This window comes from Podarcis bocagei (genome assembly GCF_964188305.1).
Source record: "Podarcis bocagei genome assembly, chromosome: 6".
NCBI lineage: Eukaryota > Metazoa > Chordata > Lepidosauria > Squamata > Lacertidae > Podarcis > Podarcis bocagei.
In genome coordinates this window covers 82,480,954-82,504,301 of record NC_138130.1, presented here as the reverse complement: position 1 = coordinate 82,504,301, position 23,348 = coordinate 82,480,954, and the positions used below count along the sequence as shown (strand labels likewise).

Here is a 23,348-nt window from a genome sequence, read left to right as displayed (position 1 = left end):
TACCTCTCTTGGCTTATGTTTTTAGAATTTGGTAACATCTGTTTCAGTGAGTGGTAATTAAACAGGTGTTGGAATACTTTTTTATGATGCTGAATTTTTAAAAAAATATTTATTTATTTATATTTTTATACCTCCTTCCCACCTTTTTCTGCAATGAGCTAATCTAATCTCCCCTTTCTCATCTAATCCCCCACAACAACCCTGTGAGGTAGGTTTTGCTGAGAGGCAGTGGCTGGCCTGAGGTCACCCAGTGAGCTTCATGGCTTAGTGGGGATTTAAACCCTGGTCTCTCAGGTCCTAGTATAATAATACCTTTATTGAATTCCCCTCTTTTGTATACAAGGACATCTCTTTCAACTTTCCAGAGGTGTTGGAATACTTTTTGAAGCCTTTATAGATTTCATATCTCAGTGGATATGAATTAAAATAATGGAGCTATTCATAATAATAAATTATTTGTTATGTTAAATTGATTTGTCCCCATTTATTTTTGTGGAAAGAGATGCACAGTTCTCATTCATTCTCTTCTCGCCCTTTAAAATATATCCAGTATAACCTCATATTGTTTCTATATTCATGAAGTATGATGGGAATGTGAGGCAGAGTATTCTTTGTGTCTTTTTTTTTCTTTTTCAGTATTGCGACCCTAAAGTTCTGTGTGCATTGTTGGTAGTACAGTAGATAAATAATCATAATAATTAAACATACAGCTTCTATTCATTTGTGGGACAGTCTCTATTCAAAGTCCTTATGGTTCTCGTGCTTGGTTCTTTTCCATAATTAACTGAAAGAACTTGGACAAAATGCCCATACTACTGAATAGCCTTTGTGCATATTTGGCTACATGCTAGCTTCACAATTTGTCTTAAGCATGGCCTGCATACAAATAGATCCTTTTGAATACTGCCTTCTGTATTGATTGGGAAGTTCTGCTTTGTGGAAGTGTGAAGTGACACTACACTTTTGAAATACTCTACCAATAACAGTAGAAAATATCACTGACTTTAGGAACCCACAGACTTAACAAATGTACTCTAATATAAAAATATAGTGTTGCAGTACAGTTACCAGATTTTTTTCATTGAATCCGGGGATACTTTCAACTTCAATAGATTTTTCATGGGGGCTGATCTGTAAATCCAGGGACTGTCCCCGGGAAACGGGGACGTCTGGTAACCTTATGCTACAGTGCTCATAGTGTTGCTTCCCTTAAACTGGCAGTTTTTCTTTATAACTGATGGATAAAACCTGTAAATATCTACACAGTGGCCTGATACCTCATTAATAATGGCTTATGATATGTGCATGGTTGTGGCTTCTTATCAATCTAGAACTGACAATCATTTAGTTCTATATTGTTGATTAACATCAAATATTAAATACTGTGCTATAGCAACAAAAGTGAAAAATGTGTATGTAAAAGTACTTTAGTCACTTTTGTAACTCTCTCCCCACTGATTTGTGTCTTGAGCGTTGGTGGCAATCATGGCTAACATTTCTCTGTAACCTTGATAATATTGATTAATCTTGCATCCTTATATTGCTCTTAATTGAGTTAACACTTGTGCACCTTCATCCATATTGGAAATCTTTGAAAAGACTGAGTTGCAAAACATTTGGCCCTGAAAAATGCTTATGCATTAGCTTTGAAACGTGATCTTAGGAGTTAGGCTAATACGAATACTAGCAGTGAAGACCAAACAAATGAATGATTCTGTGGTTGTTGTTTTTTAAAAAAAGCTCTTTTAAAAAGTTTTAAGTTGCAAAGTAGATTTAATATTTGATGTTCAAAATATTAAAAAATGATCTATCCAGTTTCTTTGCAGGCAGTTGAGTAAGGAGGACACAGAATACAAATAATATGTTCAATAATGTTCAATTTCCTAGTTTCTACTCTTCAGTTTTACAGTAGTTTATGGTAATATGTAAGTAACAAAGAGAGGCACCTCTGTTAAAAAAGAGCTTTGTTTCCAATTGTTCCTTAGTAGTGGGGGAAGAGGGAAATCTGAGCATGTTTACTATGCAGTCCTGTTACTTTCTTTCAGGAACCAAAATGTACCTTCTCTCTCCTCTGAGAGTAGATTGTATTGATTCTGCATCAGGATGTGTAGTTTCAATGCATTAGTGGCTGAGTTGTCTGTTGTCTGTTCTCTTTTTGATTGTGGTTTTCTCCCCCACCCCATTTATTTTGCCCTTTCAAGCCACCTTCTCCCATACAAAAAGCAGTTATGCACCAACAGGACCTCCCTTTCGTTATGGACTGTTTGAAAGATCTTTAGTTTCTTAAGTTGCATTTTTTTAAAAAAGAATTGTTTCTTCTTTGTATGAATTTATGTGGTCTTGAACTGAAAAGAATTCAAAACATTACTGTTACATGTATACATTCCATTTGACATCAGCCAGCAATATACATACTTCATGCAATTGCAAATTATTGTTCTTGGAGCAAAGTTCAGTGTGCATTTTCTTTTAAAAACAGTGGTTGTTGGGAGCATCAATATTGTCTGCCAAAACCATTGCATTTTTGTCATGTGAGAAATTTTCTCTTCAAAACATGTTGCAGCCAAGTGTTAAGTGTTTTGCAAGCACAACTTGAATTTAGAAACAGAATATACCCCTTGTCTATCTTCTAGAGAGAATATATCAAACCATGAAACATTTTGTTGCTGTGTCAGGGGATCCAGGAACAGTGACCTTTGTATTTGGAGCTGTAGATGCTCAGAATTCCCATTGTCAGCATCTTTGACTGGAAAGCAATAAAAGGCTTATATCCACATAGAATATAAATACCAGAAGACTAAACTTCTGTCCATACTTTGCCAGTGGACCAGTAACACACTGTTCTTTGGGGGTCTTTGCAGTTGCACGTATGGATTTGAGCCTTTGTTGACCAAAGGCTAGCCTTTCTGAATAGTTCTAGAACTTAGCTGATTTCCTCTCCTTGTTGGTGAACTTTGTTGCTAATTTCGTGACTTAAGCCAGCACCTTCTTGCTCAGACCATGTCATAAGGATTGCAGTTAAGAACTCCCTACTCCGACATTTCTCTGCCACTGGCGGTGATGGATGCAGAGACTGGGATGTGTTATCTGTCTTCCTTCCGTATATAGAAGGATGGAATGTATTGTGCCCTCTGTTCTTTATAGTTGTAAGCAAATGCTTCCAGACAGGTATTGCCTGTTGTTAATAATCAGTTATAATATTGATTATTTTAAGGCATTTTTTGTTAATAACAAAAACCTCCAGAGGACATGCTATGCTTATGTAATGACCTCTCCACACCAACTTTTTGTAGCCTCTCACCACAGTCACTACCAAGCTGTCCTTTCAGTCCAGTTTTTGTTGCCCTGTGTTTTTCCCCCTTGTCTCTGCACCTGCTACAATATTTATTGTTTCATGCCAGTTGAGAACCACATTCCTTGATGATTAAGCAACTACATTTTTGCTTTTGTTGCTTTCTTCTTAATCTCTGGCATTTTTATCCACTTGGCCTCTAAGTTGATGATCTTTCTGAACATTTCATATATATATGAAGAACAGTTCTGGATCAGACTGAACATCCATCTTGTGAAACATCCTGTTTCCCACATTGTCCATTGAATTTTGGGAGGGAAAGTTTTCATGAAAATTCATTAGCATTTTAGGGCAAAATATGCCTAATATACTCAATTTTTTATGTATTTTTGCAGAGTAAACACATTTTTGTGGAGCAGTTTGCCATGATATGCATTTTTGTGTTCTTTTCACCAATATATGCATTTCTATCCATACTTTACCCTAGTATATGCATTTTTGCATACATTACTTGGTTGGAGACCAGCATTGCAAAATTTGAAGGATGGCTGTAGTTTGCCTTTAAATATGAACTGAATAGAATTCTTCTCCCATCCCTGTGTGCAGCCACTGGAGATAGAGCATTACTCCATCGTGTTAGGAATATAGGAACCAGCCTAAGATCTCAATGCTGTAGGCTCCCACTTGTGTCTTAACTTGTGATCAAGGGAAACGTTTGTGACTTTAACTGCAGTTATCTTTTGATTCTCCTTAACCCAAGGTTTAAAACATTTTAGAAGGTTATTGTTTATTATTTTTGGTTGTTGTTTTTTTAAAAAAAGGCTTCACTCCCATTCAAAGGCAGCACCTGCACACTGCCACTGTCAAAATGTGTCAGGGCTAGGATTGAGTTGAATGGTAAGTTAGTGGGTGACAGAATTCCACTGGTGATGAGTTGTTCTTCATATGGGACGGCATATGTCTGCTTACTTGCATTGTCAGCAGCAGTATCCTACTGTTAATAGAACTTTGTCTTAAAAGGTTATTAGGTTTAACATGACTATTTGAACAACATTTTCAAACTCCCTTCAGGCACCAAATGTAGTAAGTGCACTGCAGGAGTCATAACTATCTGTTTTGTTTTTCAGGGCTTTTAATAGTGGCATAAAGTTCGAATGTTCGGGAAAAACCTGTTTAACATTATAAATATGATTTGCAGTACTCTGCAGTTTGCATAAGTGACTCAGAAGGTAAAATATGAGTATTCTATATTACTTTTATGATTTAATGCAAGTTGAGGTATGTTTCAATTCAACAGCTTAAAATATTCAGGAGTTCTGGTTGGTAGTCCATTCTGTCTTTGGACAGAGTTCATGGATGGTATAGTATCTGAGTTTCATACCTACAGGCAACTCTTCATGATACAGAATGTGTGAGGAAAGTTCTAGATTTATGTACTCAGTCTGAAGTTCTTTAATAATGATTCAGTTCACATGACTTGCTAAGCCAAACCTCGGCTTGATGACAGTACATGAATGTGTGGGTTCCTGGAGGTCCTCCTGGACGATTTTACGGAGATAAAAATGGAGGTCACAGTCCCTTTGGTCGCTTTTACTTCTATAGTTTTTTCTCAGGTATTGTCTTAGTTATCTTTAGTTTTATTATTTCTGTTCAACGTTGCTAGAAAAGCTGTTGTATTCAAGTTCTAAGGAATGGGGTAGGTGCAGGAGGATAGTGCATTTGTTTCATTTGCTTTGTTGCTGATGTGGGCACACACAAATTCTCATTTCTATTAAGCAACATGAGTACCATAATGAAACACTGATTACAGTTGTACAGCTCTTGTTTACAGTTTGTCATTATTTTCATCAGGGGAAAAAGCGAAATGAATGTTTTGTTCCCCATTCCTCCTCCATGTTTTTAAGGGTCTGTTACTTATTTCCTCTGTTGCCTGTCAAGCTTGGGCAAGAGCAGTGATTATTTGCTATTCCAAGTGGTTTTTCTGGGAAGAGGGGGTACTCATTCTTTTACAGTTAGGCCAATTACAGTTTTCGTATCTTATTATTTAGATTTGTTGCACATAATGGAAAAAATGGTGTAGTAGTCTTTCAGAACTGAAGAGAAAATAGCATTAAGAGGTCTATTATTTTCTAGAACAGTAAGTGAACCTTACCAAATGCTGAATATCAACAAGATTTATGGTTTTGTCAGGATGACAAACTATTCTGAGCGTGTTTGACTTGAAAAGTGCAACTTCTCTGTCACCCCAGTATCTCTTTTCCATCCCACTCCTGCCAAATTAGCAGAGTGAACTACAGTTTGATTTGAAAGTTTGACTTTGGTACCATCATTTGTGAAAAAGAAGTCTATACAACATTTTGTTGCAGTCTGAAGATCTGTATACCTGGTCCTCACTCATGGTCCGAAAGCACGTGACACACTAAGCTTTGTGCTGGCTGAGAGCTTGTTTGGAAGCCCCACATACACTGCCATAGATTCTGTGCAAGAAAGGAAACACACACACACTCCATTATAAAGGAACCTAAGCAAACCAGGAGCAACAAAACTGACTACACATAGACTGTATTGAACAAGACCCTAGTAATTTCCATCAGCAGCCACTTGTGCCACATCTCATAATGTTTCCAAGGCTCCCTCATTCCACAGATGGATTTTGGGTTGGTGGGGTTGTAGTGGGATGGGGATAGGAAAGCCCTAATCCATGAATAGAACAAATTATTATTTTGGTTACATCCCAGTATTTCATACTGATGACCTTGAAATGAGTAAGATTGGTACACTTAGCTTGGCATCTCTATCAGAAATGCACTGCTTTGGGTTAGACCAGTGGGTCTCAACCTTCCTTGGGGTTTTCATCAGCTGTACGCCATAATCATCACAATTATAACAAATAAAGGCTTGACATATCTCGCTTTGCATGTCATGAGTCTATCTCATATATTAGTTTCACCTTTTAAGTTGAATTACTGAAATAAATGAACTTTCCCATGATATTCTAATTTTTCGAGTTTCACCTGTGTTTCTTGTTGAAACCAATGGTACATAAGTGACTGACAGGATTGTCCCAATTTATTTTATATAGAATTCACAACAACTTGTGAAGGTGTTATTTATTCAATCTGGGTAACTAACATTTATTCCAAAGATCATTTAAGAGTTTCAAGTGGCATAGGATATATTCTGCCTGTCTGCCGTTTCCCTCATATGCATTGAGAGCCATCTGGAAGATAAATACATGCAGATGAGCAGCTCTTACAGTTAAGAACTGGATTAACTTGTTAGCACCTTTTGTTAATTCTGTAATCTGATCATGTAAGAGAACAACAATACAAAACTATGTTTGTATATTGAGGCTGGGCAGTTGAATAGTTAGCTACCTGCATATTCAAGATTCCACATAGGAGGGGAGGGAAATTGTAAAATGATAAAATACTGTTTATTTTCTCTACTAGCTTTCCTTTGCAGTCAGGCTTTGTCCAGATGATTCAATAGAGGGGATTTCCCTCCTCAATTTATAGCTAGTTTAAAGCTACTTTGGTATTATTTTATTTCATCCAGGTAGCCATGCCAGTTGGGGATAATGGGAGTTGTAGTTCAAAACATATGGAGGGCATTAGGTTGGGGAAAAGTAGGATAGATAATACTACTGGTTCTCTGTGAAAATAAACACACATGCCCTCGTTATTCAGTGTTTAGCTCTACAGCTGAAAGCTGAGATGAACTATATATGTGAATTATTTGTACATTCTTCCTTCGAAGGAGAGAGGATAGCACAGAAAGGTTGTGTGCACATTTGTTGCACATTATGTTGCAGGCATGCTGGAGGCACAGTAACCTTTTCTAATGTACACAGGCTGTAGAGAGGATCTGCCCCAGTGACTGTGAACTAGCTTTATATGCAAAGCTGACTGGTAAAATTGTTTCATTATATAGGGAGTAGGTCATAGGCGCCGACTCCATGGGGCTTGAGGGGGCTCGAGCCCCCTCAAAAAAATTTTTGGGGGGGCTCAGCCCCCCCAATAATCTCAGGCGGGCGCCCTTCCAGCAGAGCGCCGCCGCCGTCCCCCGCCTCCTCCTTCGCCAGCCAGCCAGCCGCGCGCCGTAATCGGAGAGCCCCGGCTGGAAATCCCGCGAGAACAGGGGAATCCCGACTGGCCACACCTCCCAGCCAGCCAATCGGCTGGCTGGGGGGCGTGGCTTGCCCTATTTAGGGCCGGAGCCACTTTATTTGCATATTCATGAGCTTATTTATTATTCATGAGCTTTCCCGGGCCCCCCCAATATTTTTTCTAAGTCCGCGTCCCTGGAGTAGGTATTTAAGAACCGTTGTTCAAATCCTGGCTGAATCTGACACTAGCAGATGCTCATCTTGATCCTATGCTTGTTACAAAGATAAATTCCACTTGAAATGAAAGGAACTTTGTAATGTGTTTACATTATATCTGGTTGGCATCTGACAGTTTCAGGAGATAATGGAAGTATTTGCCTTCAGGGGTAAATTCAAACCACTGGAGAGTTACAGTGCCTGCTGTGACTGTAAAGACATGATTTGTTGCAGCTGGAGCAGATGAAGGTGTCTGGTGGTGCTGATGCAGGTGTACCATAGTGTTTCTTCTTTCTGTACTCCTTCCAGCGGTCATTCCTTCTCTGGTCACTGTTGTGGGTACTTGACCTGACTGATTATCTCCAGATGTTGTGGTGGTCTTGCAAGGGATTTCTACATGGCAGGGTTAATGTTGTCAGCCTTCATGTCATGTTTGCAGATGCCATTATAATGCAGAGTTGGTCTGCCAACTGGCCTAGTACCTGCAGCGAGCTCCCTGTAGAGTATATCCTTGGTGATTCTGCCATCTTCCATTCTGTGGACATGACCAAGCCAGCGTAGACGTTGCTGGGACAGGAGGGCAAACATGCTGGGAATGTGGGTACATTATATCTGGATAATGTGTAGATTATAGTCTACCTAAGGAATTCATTTAAGAACAGCACTACTGGATCCGACCAAAGGTTCACTATTTATTCATATCCCAACTTTCCTACCTAAGGAGATAAAACAATTAATAAATCTTAAACAATTCCAATACAGATGCAGACTTAAGAGATCTTTCCTTAAAAGTCTTGTTGGAAAAGGAAGGTCTTCTGTAGGCACCAAAAAGACAATATACAAAAGCTGTCTAATATCTAACAGAAGAGAACTTCAAAAGCATTCAATCTAGTCCCACATCTGTTTTCCACAGTTACCAGCCAGATGCTTCTGGGAAGCCCACTAGGAGGGCTTATAAAAGCAATAGTTCTGCCTTGTTACTACCTCCCAGCAACTGACTCTAAATCTGCATGTCCTGTTTAGGTATGACAAAATCCATTGGCTTTTGTTCTAACACTTTCTGCTGTTGCTTTCTTAATAAATGAAAGGTAAATAATACCTTTAGAAGGAAGTAGGACAACTCCTATGTCCTATCCAATACTTAATTTACAAAACATATTTAAAAATATTTAGGGACTTATTTGCTATGAGAATCTTCATTTCTAGTCTAATATTTGTCTTCAGAGGAATGATAGTGATTTATATTTTTCTTGGGATTTCTCCTGAGAATTTAGTGATACGCAGCAATCCCAAACACCTAGGTGGTGGTTATGTTAGATTGAGCAGAAGCATCCATTCCGCCTGTCAAATGGGCTGGACACCAGCAGAACTCAGTGAAAGACCCCAAAACAAGGCCTTGTGGGGCAGGACTGAGCCAGCCCTTTTTCTTCCCTGCCTAGTAATAGTATTCAAACACCATGAGTATTCAAGCCATGCTGTATTATTCTCATACTGCAACGACAGCTGCTGCCCTTTATAAAAAAAGTTTTGGGGAGTATTGTGGTGGGGTGAGACTAATGTTTTATTCTTTTGTTTTGGCAGACACTGAATCATGCCGTTAGTCAAAAGGAACATTGAACCTCGACACCTCTGCAGAGGAGCTCTGCCTGAGGGAATTACTAGTGAATTAGAATGTGTAACCAATAGTACTCTTGCTGCTATCATACGCCAGCTAAGCAGCCTAAGTAAGTAACTGGATGGCTTTTAAAATGTGGTTTTTTCCTTTTTAAGGGAAACTTGAAGAGTATACACAGTTTCGAAGCTGGCTTAAGTGGCATGATAGCTTTGGGTTTAGCAGTCTCAGCACCTTTGCATGTGAATAATCAAAATAAGTAAAATCAATGCCTTGCCACCTTGACTTCATATCCTGTATGGCCTTGGGTCCAGTGTTTCCCTCTTTCTTTTACCTTCCTTTGTGCCAGTGTGGTGTAGTGGTTAAGAGCGGTAGACTCGTAATCTGATGAACTGGGTTCTAGTCTCCGCTCCTCCACATGCAGCTGCTGGGTGACCTTGGGCCAGTCACACTTCTCTGAAGTCTCTCAGCCCCACTCACCTCACAGAGTGTTTGTTGTGGGGGAGGAAGGGAAAGGAGAATGTTGGCCACTTTGAGACTCCTTCAGGTAGTGATAAAGCGGGATATCAGATCCAAACTCTTCTAAGGCTAGGGTGTGTAGAGCAGTCTTTTATGGATTTTTTAAGCTTTGGCCGTGTGGATCCAGCCTCTCTTCCCAAATGCTTGTTTCCCTTTGGGTATCTAAAGATTTGGAACCAGCACTGGCCCAACCACTAGGCAAAGAGAAGCCTTTAATTCATCACAAATGCCATATGTAGTATATGGAATTACGTTTATAATATTCATTTACTGAGGGTAGCAGCCGCCTATTCCTCCTGGGCCATTTCTCTCTTTGGGATATCACAGACCTGTAATATACCCCCAAACTAGTCTGCTGCTTTCAGGTGCACTGCAAGGGGAAGACACTATCCTGTTGCCAGTGCTGAAGTAAAATTCAATGGGGAAATGCTAACTTGTCCTTTACCATAGGCAGCAAAAGTCGTTGGGCTGGCCCTGCTTATACGTGCTCTGACAGTGTGTGGCATTCCTGTGTGTAGGATTGTGTCTGAAAAGAGCAGTTTTCAGTCACATTGGATAAATGTGGGAATTCTGTGCTTGTCAACTTGCATAAAGCACCAGAAGCATAGTGAAAACTCTCTGAAGAAACTTTGTACTGTTTCTGTGTGCAAATACATGTGCATAGTGTGTGTCATGGTGATTAAAACACCTGGGGAGATGTTGTCTTCTTTCTCTATAGGCAAACATGCTGAAGACATATTTGGTGAGTTGTTTAATGAGGCCAACAACTTCTACATCAGGGCAAATTCCCTTCAAGACAGAATTGACCGCCTTGCTGTCAAAGTCACCCAGCTGGATTCAACTGTGGAAGAAGGTAGGTAATTGTATTTGAGCATTGAGCCAGAAGTGATATTGACAAGAGCACAGTAATTAATTGCTCAGCAACCACTACTTTTTCCTTTGGAGTCGGTACTGAGTGATATTTCATCTTGGTTTTTTGTTTTTTTTTAAGGTAGCAGCTTTGGGAGGGGGCAATCTGTGGCGGTTTGCAGGAAAAAAGGGGAGGAAGAGGAAAATATTTTAGAACCACTTAATATTTGCCACTAGAAGTCCATGCCCTTATCTCTCTTTGCAGGAGTCCTACTTTTAATTGGATCTATTGCTTGGGTATATTTCATGTATTATTAATTTGCAGTAGATAGATGAACATGAGCAATGCCCATATCAAACCTCTTATTCCAGAAGAGTAATAGATACATATCACCACTGTAGGACAAACTGTTGTCCAAGAAAACTGATCTTTTGGTATTTTATAACCAGATTGTTAGAACACTGGATGCAGTCTACACTGCTGTGTGCTGATACAGCCCATTGATTTTATTGGGCCTAGGTTACTTCTCAGGATTCAGTGGCTGCGTCATGGAGATAAATTGTGTATCAGTATCAATTGCTAGAGTCTCCATGGTCAGAGTCAGCATGCCTCTGAATACCAGTTGCTGGAGACCACAGAAGGGGAGAGTACTCTCATGCTCAGGTCCTGCTTGTGGGTTTCATACAAGCATTTGGTTGGCTGCTGTGAGAACAGGATGCTGGACAAGATGGGCCATTGGCATGATCCAGCAGACTCTTCTTAAACTTGTCATGTAGAGCCACTGCCCCATAATTGTAATTTCAGGTACCTTTGGTAACCCCTTTCATAACTTATTTCTATGTGTTGGCTCTTTGTATGTTGGAGGGAATGGGATTCCACCACTAACAGTGCCTACAACTTCCACACAAAATGCTCAAGGAGCGCTTACACATGGAGGTTGGAGCCAAGGTCAATGGGGCATGGTAGTGATTGTTGAGTGTGGGGCCACCAGCATAATACTATTCCCTTCTCGCATAAAATGAATGTGCTGAGGATGAGATATGAAAGGGGTTAGAGTAGCAGCACTACTACCTATGTAACAGAGCACTAATTTATGACCATAATTGTAGCTAGTTTATGCCTACATTATATTTTGAGAAGGACTGTAGCTCAGTGGTAGAGCATCAGCTTTGCATGCAGGTCTCAAGTTCAATCCTCAGCATGTCTAGGTAGGTCTGAAAGTGACACCTGGCTAAATTCCCAGAGAACCGCTGCCAGTCAGTATAGAAAATACTAAGCTTGAGGACCAATGGTCTGACTTGGTACAGTGGTGCCTCGCAAGACGAAAATAATCCGTTCCACGAGTCTCTTCGTCTAGCGGGTTTTTCGTCTTGCAAAGCAACCCTATTAGCGGATTAGCACTATTAGCGGATTAGCGGCTATTAAAGGCTTAGCGGCTTAGCGGCTGAAAAGCTATTAGCGGCTTAGCGGCTTAGAAAAGGGGGGGAGCGGAAAAAATTGGAACACTCGCAAGACGTTTTCATCTTGCGAAGCAAGCCCATAGGGAAATTTGTCTTGCGAAGCAGCTCAAAAACAGAAAACCCTTTCGTCTAGCGGGTTTTCCGTCTTGCGAGGCATTCGTCTTACGGGGCACCACTGTATAAGGCAACTTCCTATGTTCCTGTTTGCATCACGGTCTTCAGTCTTAATGCAACATCTGAAGTTCTAATACTTCACTGAATACAGAATGACTGCTTATATCTTTGCTTGCTTGTGTATACTTACAAAAGGAATGCCTAGTTGTGTTCATTGAGGATGCCATTCTAGGCAACTGAAGACACTTACAGGAGCAGAAGTTTTGTCATTTGTCTAGGATGGCAGTTACAGAAGCTCCATATTTTCTTTGGATTGTTGGCAGAAGCTGCATAGAAATGAAATTTCTCACTTTCACATTCTGCTTCTGAAAATTGATTCATAGTCGATATAACCCTTTAAAAAGCTTAAATAATAGATTGCATAATTTGTAAATCTAGTGTTGAATACATATTCTAATCAAATATGCAGAAGTATAATGCATTTATTTAAAGCTGCTTTCATTGATATATTTTGTAATTAAAAGCAGGTGTGTCTTGCATTTTAAGCCAGGTAGCATATTATGTTACAATATGGGTCCCCAAATGTGGTGTCCATGGGGTCCCTAATGTGACACCTTCCAGGGTTTCTGCCCCTCCCAAATTTGTAAAAGAATTGAGGGTTTTTTTGGGGAGAGGTTGCCTATTTTGTGGACAGTGTTGCATTGCTTTTTTGTCTCTTTTTTGGAGTGGCATACGTATGTTGCCTGCTTTATTTTCAGCCGGGTTAGGAGCTGTTCTGAACAAGACCAGTTTTTCTGTGAAAAGGGTATTTTGTGGCCCAAAACAGTTTTTATATTTCCAAATCTGCTCCAAAAGTTTGACGTCAGGTTGGTGTTATAACAACAACTTACAGTTGAGGTCAACGGTACTTATGTCCTATGGATACACAATTTTAATTGGTTTCTATGATAAATAAAATACATCTGTTTGCAACCAAATAATCCAAAACACTAGTTGTGCAGCTCAAATGCATTTTGCAGTATGTATTTATATCCGTTAGGGAAGCAACTGTGAAATTAAGGGTTTCTGCTTGGCTTTCTCCTCACTTGTATGGATGCTAGGCAAAGGTCACTTACCTGAAGACTAATTTTTCAGAACTTAGTTCGAAAACAAGAGCAGGTTGTCACTGGACAGATCAGTTTTTCTTCATGATATGCAGTGCACATGTTTATGCTGTTTAACATAGCACATAATGTGCATACTAAGTTACTCTCTATATAACTTGTTATGTCATACATAATCTTGTGGATTTGGGCCCCAAATATTTTTACTTACACAATCTTGTTGGGGAAATATTACCATCTCTGACTTGTTAAGAATCTTGCACCCACAAATTGTGTGAAGAGCATGTTTTGTATTCTATATAGGAACAATAATTTAATCAGTTTTGCTCCTCACTTCTTCCTCTTATCAAATGTGTTCAATATTTTGATTTGCTTTACTCCTGAATATTGTGGTTTGCTTTTTCTCAATTTAGTTCTGTCTACTAATTTTGTTCTTTTTATCAACAGTATCATTACAGGATATCAACATGAAAAAAGCATTCAAAAGTTCTACAGTACAGGACCAACAGGTGGTTTCGAAGAACAGCATCCCCAATCCTGTAGCTGATATTTATAATCGGAGTGACAAACCGCCTCCGTTGAATATCCTTACTTCATATAGGTACAGTAATTACAAATGAATAAATAGGTCTGCACAAGTAATGATGTAATCAATACTAGATTCAAGCTACTGAATATTGCCCAGTTAGCTTTTCTTTGGAGTCTGATACAGACAACAGCCCTGAGGCATAGCTCAGTTGGAAGAGCATGAGGTGCTTAATCTCAGGGTTCTGGGTTCAGCCCCACATTGGGCAATAGATTCCTGCATTGCAGAGGCTTGGACTAGATGATCCTTGTGGTCCCTTTCAACTCTTCTATGATTCTAAGGCTCCATATCAGTAACCCAAAGATAGTTCAGTTGACTTCTATAAGGCTGCCTAAGAAAGTCAGAAAGAGTCAATTTAGCCCACAGTATGCTGACAGGCAGCATATCTTCAAGTTAAAGTATCTCTCTAGTGCTTGAGAGTTTTTTTAAAAAATAAAAAATATTTTTACGTGCAAAGATGCTGAGCTAAGGCACCTCTCAGAGTAAATATGCTAGAATCTCAAAATCTATCTACGTGGGGGGTGGTTTAGCTTGCTGATTTGAACACAATATACTTCTAAGTTTTAAATAATTGTTTGAACATTGCTTCTTGTCATTTTCAACTTACCTCAAACACCCATTCATGCTGGGTTTTCCCAATTGATACCTTGGCACAACCAGATGCAGTTTGCACTAGGCCCTGAGTGAAGTGGCCAATAGGTGCTGCACTTATGGGTTTGGTTGCAGGAAAGCCAGCTTCTCATTAAAGTGTAGGTCTACTTCCTATGTTTTATCCTGTGTAGGTTTACTTCCTAAACTGTTTTATCCAAACAAATGTAATAAGTATTGGGCCTATTCTTAAGTAAGCACCTCATTGTATCATTTGAGTCAGCAGAACCTGGGTGCTTATTCATGACAGTTCAGTTGGCAAAGTAGCTGGCTTGCTACTTGAAACAGACAGAACTGTTCCATTTCTTTGGGAGGTAGGTCTTCTGTCTGGAAATGGCATCCTATGCAGTACATTGGCACCACTGGAGCCTTTCCCACTAGGTTATCTGCAGAGTCATGATTACGCTAGAATACTTGCTTGGGTCTCTAAGTATGCTTTAAACAATAATCCTCCTGTTTTCTCAATATCTGCTAATTTTGTTCACAGAGATGATAAAAAGGATGGGCTGAAGTTCTATACTGATCCCTCTTATTTCTTTGACCTATGGAAAGAAAAAATGTTACAAGATACAGAAGACAAACGAAAAGAGAAGAGACGCCAAAAGGTAAAAAGGCACATTTAAAAATGTATGCACGTGGTTTACCAGCCATATTTTGGAATAAAAATGGTTCATTGTTTAAATGTTTTTCTTGACATACATATGACTGGAAAACTAGCAAGATTATTTCATACTTTTATATTTCAATCTTAAATGTGTGTCTTAATTTCTTCTTTTAAAGAATTCTAGCAAAAATAGCCCACTAGTTTCAGAAAACATATTTTTGAAAAATAGATTATATGATTATAAACTTATTTCATAAAGTTCTTTGAGCTTTTGATGGTTTTCATTAGATTGTTTCCACTCTAAAATGCAAATTGACTTTATTCTTCTTCTTCTGAGAATATGTCCATCTGCTTTTTATGGGTGAGTCTGAATAAAGAATCACCTAAGGTATGTCATGGAAGAGTATATAATGGAGCAGTTTTAGGAATGATGTTCATTGCTGTCAGTGTGAGTACATACAAATTAAATCCCTGAAGAATGTCACTAAGCAATAAATCATCTATTTTTAAATAGAAAATGTACTGGCATTTCTGTGTGGCTATGGTCATACTGGAACTCCCAGACCACCTGTCTGACCTAGGCAATGTACAAAAGTAAATAAGAACATCACTAAGAGAAGAAGGCTTTTTTGTTTACTACTACTTCTGAAATAAAGCAAAGCACCACATTCTGTGACCAGAAGACCTGGATGATTATTTGCTTGGTGAGGGAAAGCTTGCTTGTGAAGTGGGGATGGGAGGGCAATATAACATGTGTGCTAACAAGGTTGAGTTTTTCTGTATGTAAAATGCCCGTTTTTAGTTTGACTTTGCCTAAGAATGTTGAGGTTTTAATTCCAATGAAATGGTTACTGTAGCATACTTTATCCTTTCTCTGTGAACAGATGGTCTTAAATGGGCTTGCCTGTTGCTGTTATCACTAACCTTGGCTGTCTTCCCATCTGCATAAAATATGATGACTGTAATTTAAGAGTTTGCAACAGAATAAATGTTTGAGTTATAAGCAAAAGCACTGCAAAAAGCTCCCTCCAAAAAAACCCCAGGCAGAATGTATTGGTCACTGGTATCAAAGATTGCTAGGAGACCCAGGGCAAATAAATCATCCTTCCTCAGTCTTCATCTAGCTTAGGTCATTGACAAGGTGACCAAGGCAGTTTTGGATCTGAAATCAGCCTAGAAAATGGGTATATCAGGAATAGATAGCCTTTGCTGTCCTAGGTGCCTACAACTATACAGGAAAAGAAAAGGTGAAGAGACATGCTTTATGCTTCTTAGTAACTGTGTGACTAAAGAATATGTTTTTATGATTTCATTGCAATTTTTCTTTCATAATTGAAAATCAATTAATCTAACCATTCTCCCCAAATGCATTTACAGTCGCACCTTGGTAGTCGAACGGTATCCATTCTGGAAGTCCGGTTGACTTCCAAAACATTTGGAAACGAAAGCACGGCTTCTGATTGGCTGCAGGAAGCTCCTGCAGCCAATCGGAAACCGTAGAAGCCCCGTCAGACATTCGGCTTCCAAAAGAACATTCAAAAACCAGAACACTCACTTCTGGGTTTGATCATTCGGGAGCCGATTTGTTTGGGAGCCAAGGTGTTTGAAATCCAAGGTACGACTGTATTTTTATCAGTGATTTTAATATACTCTAATGAGACATTTGTGTTGTGATCCATTATCCTTCCATGTGCATGAAACCTGATTTGGTATTTGTTTGGCAGGACAGTATAAGTACTGAGCTTTTTCCATTTACAAGGATGAATACCATGCAGCTCTCTGCTGTAAGGTAACTGCTTAAAAGAGGAAATCAGTTGATTTCAGAAAAGGTACATGTGGTGTTGAAGGGAAGCCAAGTTTATTCCAGTGCCAGAAAAAACACACCAACTCTTGTTTGTAGGTGTATCTTCACATACCCCTGGGCCCTGATGGGAAAATATTTCCATGCCACTTGCTGTGATGCACTGTGAACCTTTTTATTTGCTTGTCTGAACACTAAGATTACAGTAGCTCTGTAGAACTACAATTTAGCATGGTATTGTTTAAAGCAGGCTTTGCAAACCATACAATTTTACAATTGTGAAAAAACACTAATATGTAAACTTAATGTGTGTGTTTGCTATATATATTACTGCACAGCTGATACCTTGTCAGATGGATAACCTATGAGCTCTTTAGAATATGGCTTCACTATAATTTGCTTGCCTCACCTATATATCTACTTATTTTCATTCTCTTAACAGCATTTAACTTGCTCTTTCCTTCCTTGTCTTTTCCTTTCGCATGCCTTGCTTTCTTGTTCTGTAACATTAGGAGCAAAAGCGTATAGATGGCACAACTCGTGAGGTGAAAAAGGTTAGAAAAGCAAGGAACAGGCGCCAGGAATGGAATATGATGGCATATGACAAAGAGCTTAGACCAGACAACAGGTTGTCTCAAAATATATACCATGGAGCATCATCCGAGGGATCTCTGTCCCCTGATACTAGGTCTGTTTACAACAACCCTTTTTGTTGTATTATACATTCAGATATGCTTAGTATCCTTATATTCTTAATAAGCTTAACTGTAGAATTGCAATGAAACATTCAATTAATGTTACAACAGGCATTTTCAAAATTATTTGAAAGGCCAGTGTGACTTAAATCTGATACTTGTTACTATACAACCACATTACACGTATGTTTGTATTTCTGTTCTAGATTGCCATATTGTACTGCTATAGGCAACTTAGTACATGGATTTTTTTTCAATTTAATGATTTTACTGATTTTAAGAAAAACATATTCTAAACTTTTGTGTAGTACTTAGAAAGCAATGGTTCTTCACATGCAAGGCAATATACCAGCTTCATATTAGTAGATTTTGCTAATTGAATAAAGTTCACTGTTCATACAGTTGATATTCAGAGAGGAGCTGCAGAACCAGAAGCAATATTTTTTAAAATGGTTTAGAACAGAAACATATCCCTAGTGTGTACAACGGTATTTACCACCGGTATTCTCTCTGTGTTGTACTTCTTTGTGCTAAGTGGGAGGTCTGTGTTCAAGCAAAGTGGAACATTCAAGTTGATTGGCCAAGCGGTCTCTAGAGACATTTTTGTTTTCATATTTGTTCTCCAAATTAATTTAATTGGAAGGAAGGAACAACCCACAGCAAATAATCCAGACTGCCTAACAACATTTCACAATTCCACTAACATCTATTATGGCTTGTTTATGTCATCTTGTAGTTATTTTTAAAGTCCAGGCTGTTAAAGCATAAGAGGATTGCAAGAAGAGCCCAGAAGCTGACTTCCATAGAAAGCCATGTTTTAAAGAGAATTACTTCTGTATAATATTTCTATGATGTTATTTAGGATGTTTTGTCTGCACTAGGAAAATATTCTTCTTTCATGCTACTTAACTTCTTTCCTGAGCAAAACTGTTCTCCAACTTAATAGAGAGGAAAGCATTTCTGTGATTCCCAGTCACTTGTTGAAATTCTACTCCTCTTGAACCATGGGAATCATATTCTTGTCAACTCCGTTAACTGGATTAATTCACTTACTCCAGTCATTTTGTTTCCTTGACTGACATGTACTTTTTTTTTACTCCTTTTTTGTAGCATGAAAAATTGCCTTGTGAATGAATTGTAATAGTATTGTAAACGCAAGTGTTACATTCAAAACAAGCCTACACAAATGCGCTTCTTGTTATAATTTTGATGCACTGCTTATATATGCATAAAAATGATAAGCAAACATAGCAATTTTATGTAACTATTGGAATTTGAAATTCTGATGTTTCCGAATTGGCGAGTCCTATTTACAATGCATTTATGCTATGCCCATTGTGATTCAGAAAGAGAGACACAAGCTGAATCCAAGCCGGCACCAGCAAATTAATGTGAGGAAAGTAAGGACAAGAAGAGAAGAGTGGGAGAGAAGGAAAATGGGCATTGAGTTCATAAGTGATACAAAGAGACAGGAGCAGACAGGAAGCACAAAAGAGGCCAAGATGCCCAAAGGGTTTGTCTTTTTGTTTTACTCAAACCTCTGGTGCTTTGTTGCTTGCCTAGCTTCCTGTCTGAAAAAGATGATGAGCATCTATTTTACTGATACCATTTTAAACCAAATTACTATATGACACAATTTGTCTTTACTAATGCAGCTTTTTGCAGCTCTGGCATGCAAATAAATTGTCTGTTGGCCCTAACTGATAAGCTCTGCAGAGTTAGTATCTTTATAAATTGTGTGTTCCACTAATAATGCTTTTTTCTCTGCCTCTTTAATCCAGTTGTAATTATTTGTGCAAAAAAAAAAAAGGTAACATAAAATATTAAGGTCTTGGAGTTGGGTTGTTTTTGATAAATCAAAATATTCTCTTGGTCTCAGCTTCTAGTTTTGCTTTCATATTTTGCTTTTCTTGGTAATAGTACTTCTCTATCACTTCTCTCATAGAACTAATATCGCCTTGTATGTGAGAGAATGCATACCCTGCAAGTTTACGGTTTCTGTGTATTAGGAAAATTGATGAATTTGAAAATTCAGATTTTGTAAATATAAGCTGCACTTTGTGGCTGTAGAAAGTTCTTTGCAAAGACAGTGAAACTAATACATTTCCTCCTAATTTCTGTATTTTTTCCACTTGTATTTTAGATCTCATGCCTCAGATGTTACCAGCTATTCATATCCTGCTACTCCAAATCATTCCCTCCATCAACAGCCAATGATGCCTTCATATGGAGCAGGAGATGGAGCTCAGTACATGCTTGCAAACCAGGGCCTTGAGCATGAATTTAGGCCACCTTCTACAACAGTGCGGCATGCTACCTTAAACAGACCTCAACAACCACCTCCACCCCCACCCCAAGCCGTAGATGGATCCCTAGGGACTGTGTCATTGGTACCAGCTGATTATGGGTAAAAAATTCCTTTTGTTATTTATTTAAAATGTGTTTACCTTGCTTTTCAGCTGAAAGGCTCCAAAGCAGCTTACATGAGATCAGTTAACAAGACTGTCCCTGTCCTCAGGCTTACGATCAGCAACGACGGGGGCGGGGGGAGGGATGGGACACATAGACAAAAAGAGTGGAAATAAGAGGTCTTAACTATGGTTACTGTTCAGTGGGGGATATACTTGAGCTGTATTGTTGTATGACTAGGTTGCTACAGTACTTGAGGCTCACATGCTTAGAGAAAATACTCCAGCAAACTAGGTAAGGACCCTTTACCGCTTCCCAGTGCTATATTTAAACCAAGGTAAAAATGGATGTGGGAAAACTTGATGTTGATATTGAAACAGAGAGATGTGTGCTATGCGTGTTGTGTGTTTAGTAAGAGGCAACTGGAAAAGTTTGAGTTGCCAGAAAAAGTGAAGAAAATCAATGCAATGTAACCCAGTATTTATTATGCAATCATATTCATTACCAAATGAAGCATATGCTACTGGGTGCACACTGCAAATCTGCTAGCTCATATGCCAGTTAATAAATATTGTGTTCTATTTTATATATAGGATGCTTGCAGCTCAGATGGTGGATTATTACAATCCTTCAGGACCCCCGCCGCCTCCCCCTCCACCCATGATTCCTTCTGCACAGACCGCTTTTGTTAGTCCTCTCCAAATCCCTGTGCTACCTTCCCATCCTGGACTAGTGACTGGATCTATATATTCTGCTGCTCTTCATCCTCCTTCTACTGGGCTTGTTGTTACAGCTCCCCCTCCTCCAGGCCCGCCTCCTCCCCCTCCAGGCCCTCCTGCTGCAGGATCCTCTCTCTCATCCTCTCCGATGCATGCGCCTGCACTGGCTGAAGCAAAGCGGCATGAGCCCACACAATCACCCATCAGTGATGCTCGAAGTGATCTTCTGGCTGCTATTCGGATGGGTAAGGGTACATTAAGAATGGTCAGGCTTAAACAGACCAGTGTTTGGGTTTTCCATAACTTTGCATAAGCCGTGCTTTTAATTTATAAGTACAGTCATACCTCGGGTTGAAGCAGCTTCAGGATGAATATTTTCAGGTTGCGCTCTGCGGCAACCCGGAAATAACGGAACGTGTTTCGCTGCATGCGCAGATGCTCAAAATTATGTCACGCACATGCGCGGAAGTGGCGAAATGTGACCCACAGTTGTGTAGTCGCGTGTTACGTTCGCTTCAGGATGCGAACGGGGCTCCGGAACGGATCCCGTTCGCATCCAGAGGTACCAGTGTACAGTGTTGCATCTTGAAAGCTAAGTAATAGCATTCAAATTCTTGCTGTTGGGTCCAGTGCTTTCTATTCTCCTGATATACAGTAATCTGCCACAAAGATTTAATTTTGTTCTTGGGCAAACAGGTGGATACACACACTTACATACATCTATACAATTTATGTGTGTGTTCATGTGTATATACATACCTATAGAGAAAAAAACTAGTTGGCTCCCTAGCAGAGAAGAATGGCAGATTAAGTTGATAAACTATGTCGAATTGGCAAAAGTGACTGGAAGAATCAGAAACCAGGAAGACCAAAATTTCAATAAGGAATGGGGAAATACATAATTTACCTTAAAAACTGTTGTAAACAACTAAAATCATTAGTAGGATTGGAATAACACTTGTAATTCAATGTTGAACTTTGGATAAAATAGAGATGGAAAAGATTTGGATTAATGAAAAAGATGCAGGAGGAAAAGGTTAATAAAAGGACTCACAAAGGGGAGGAGGGAAATTCAGGAGATTCTTTGGAATTCTCTTTTTATGTTGGTGGCTGGATAATTGATTGTAAAATTTTAAAACCTGAAAACTAAATAAAAAAACAGCAGATCAAAGTAAATTAATAGCCTCTGGTAACATGAGAGGTATTTGAATTGCCTCCTTTTCTCTTGGGGAAGAATGACTGTTTTACATGATAGATGAAGTTGTCATTTCTATTGAAAAGTACAGAGGCCTGTGGAAAAGCCAAAACAATCACCAAGAGCATATGAACTCTTGGAATTCCTTATTTCTGTGAATTCTCATTGTGTTTTAAACCCTATTTTCGTTAATTTTTAAGTCCTGTGTACTGTACTTGTAAGCTTACTCTTGCTTTAAAAAGAAAAAGAAAAACTTTACCCATGAAAATAACAGTGTGATAATTTGTCTCATTGCTTTCTTCAGGAATCCAGTTGAAAAAAGTACAAGAGCAGCGTGAACAAGAAGCTAAGCGTGAACCTGTTGGAAATGATGTGGCCACAATTCTTTCCAGACGCATTGCTGTGGAGTACAGCGATTCAGAAGATGATTCGGAATGTGATGAAAATGACTGGTCAGACTGAAAACTGGAGAACCAAAGCATTCTATTAATTTCTTAAGGAAATTGTTCATGTTGTGTAGGCACTGATATATGTTGAAACAGGTTAATTAAATTGATGGTATGCAGGATGCTGTCAGTAAGTTTGGTGATAATATAGAACTCTTTTATTTTCAGTATTTACTGCATAATACTGTATACAAGTGCCACTGAATGTAGCAAATCATGTTCTGCCCCAAGAGAAGGCAGTGTTTGTTCTTGGCCAGGAGTACATGTAAGCTATTTAGATTGTTTGAATATTAACACCGATTTCCCCAGGTACTTGGAAATTTTTCAAAGCAGGTGCTTGATCTTGGAGCACAACATGGCAGAACAATGTCCTCCACCATAAAATGTCACTAATTTGCATTTTTGGTCTAGCTTCATGGAGAATATGTATAAAACTGGTAGCAGTTAAATGTTTCTTGTTTATTTTTAAGTCTTACTCTGTCCGTCCCATATATTGTGAGTTTATTTTTAGCATCATAGCCACACTTTAAAATAATCAGGTGCTGGAGCCATACTGACATTGTTAGTGAATAATTGGGTGACATTAGGTTAAGTGCTGAATTCCCTCCCCTTATTTATCTGTTTGTTTGTTTGTTTGTTTGTTTGTTTAGTTTTCATAATCAGTTTTAGAAAATAATATAGTTTGTAACAGCCATATTCAAGCATATGGTTAAATGGATCCTAAAATGGAAATCATACTTCTCTTAGGAGTTGTTGAGCTCAAAAGGTAAGGTTTGTTGAGAACCATGTTCAAGCTGTGTCTGGCTCATGGGTGACTGGACAAATTCTTTATAGTTACAGCACCTAAATAAATTTCACCTCAAGTTGATAAAAATAATTTGTTACCTCTCATATGGTTTACAGTGCTGCATTTATTACATGTGGATAGACATGTAATGCCTTTGTCAGCTTAAGAGTGCAGTTGTGTCATA

The 23,348-nt window shown here is 38.9% G+C and overlaps 1 protein-coding gene and 1 long non-coding RNA gene across 4 annotated transcripts in view; one reads left to right on the top strand and one right to left on the bottom strand.

Annotated features, from left to right (window-relative positions):
• The window catches only part of WASF3 (WASP family member 3), a 28,251-nt gene extending 5,425 nt beyond the window's left edge, over positions 1–22,826 (top strand). For 2 of the 3 annotated variants that reach the window (XM_081197963.1, XM_081197962.1), the window contains exons 2-9: positions 9,198–9,340; positions 10,466–10,600; positions 13,722–13,875; positions 14,996–15,113; positions 17,426–17,601; positions 19,752–20,015; positions 20,611–20,981; positions 22,236–22,826. In XM_081197963.1, the coding sequence (XP_081054089.1) occupies positions 9,208–9,340; positions 10,466–10,600; positions 13,722–13,875; positions 14,996–15,113; positions 17,426–17,601; positions 19,752–20,015; positions 20,611–20,981; positions 22,236–22,393 (1,509 nt within the window). In that variant the 5' untranslated portion in view covers positions 9,198–9,207 and the 3' untranslated portion in view covers positions 22,394–22,826. Of the gene's footprint in view, positions 1–9,197; positions 9,341–10,465; positions 10,601–13,721; positions 13,876–14,995; positions 15,114–17,425; positions 17,602–18,954; positions 19,122–19,751; positions 20,016–20,610; positions 20,982–22,235 lie in introns of all 3 variants that reach the window. The other variant, XM_081197964.1, reaches the window with a different exon arrangement.
• LOC308589164 lies at positions 3,623–7,226 on the bottom strand. Its single transcript, XR_014009118.1, has 3 exons — positions 6,131–7,226; positions 4,948–6,100; positions 3,623–4,768 (listed from the first exon to the last, which is right to left on the bottom strand). It is a non-coding gene; the product is annotated as an uncharacterized lncRNA (long non-coding RNA).
• Positions 22,827–23,348: the final 522 nt, after the last annotated feature.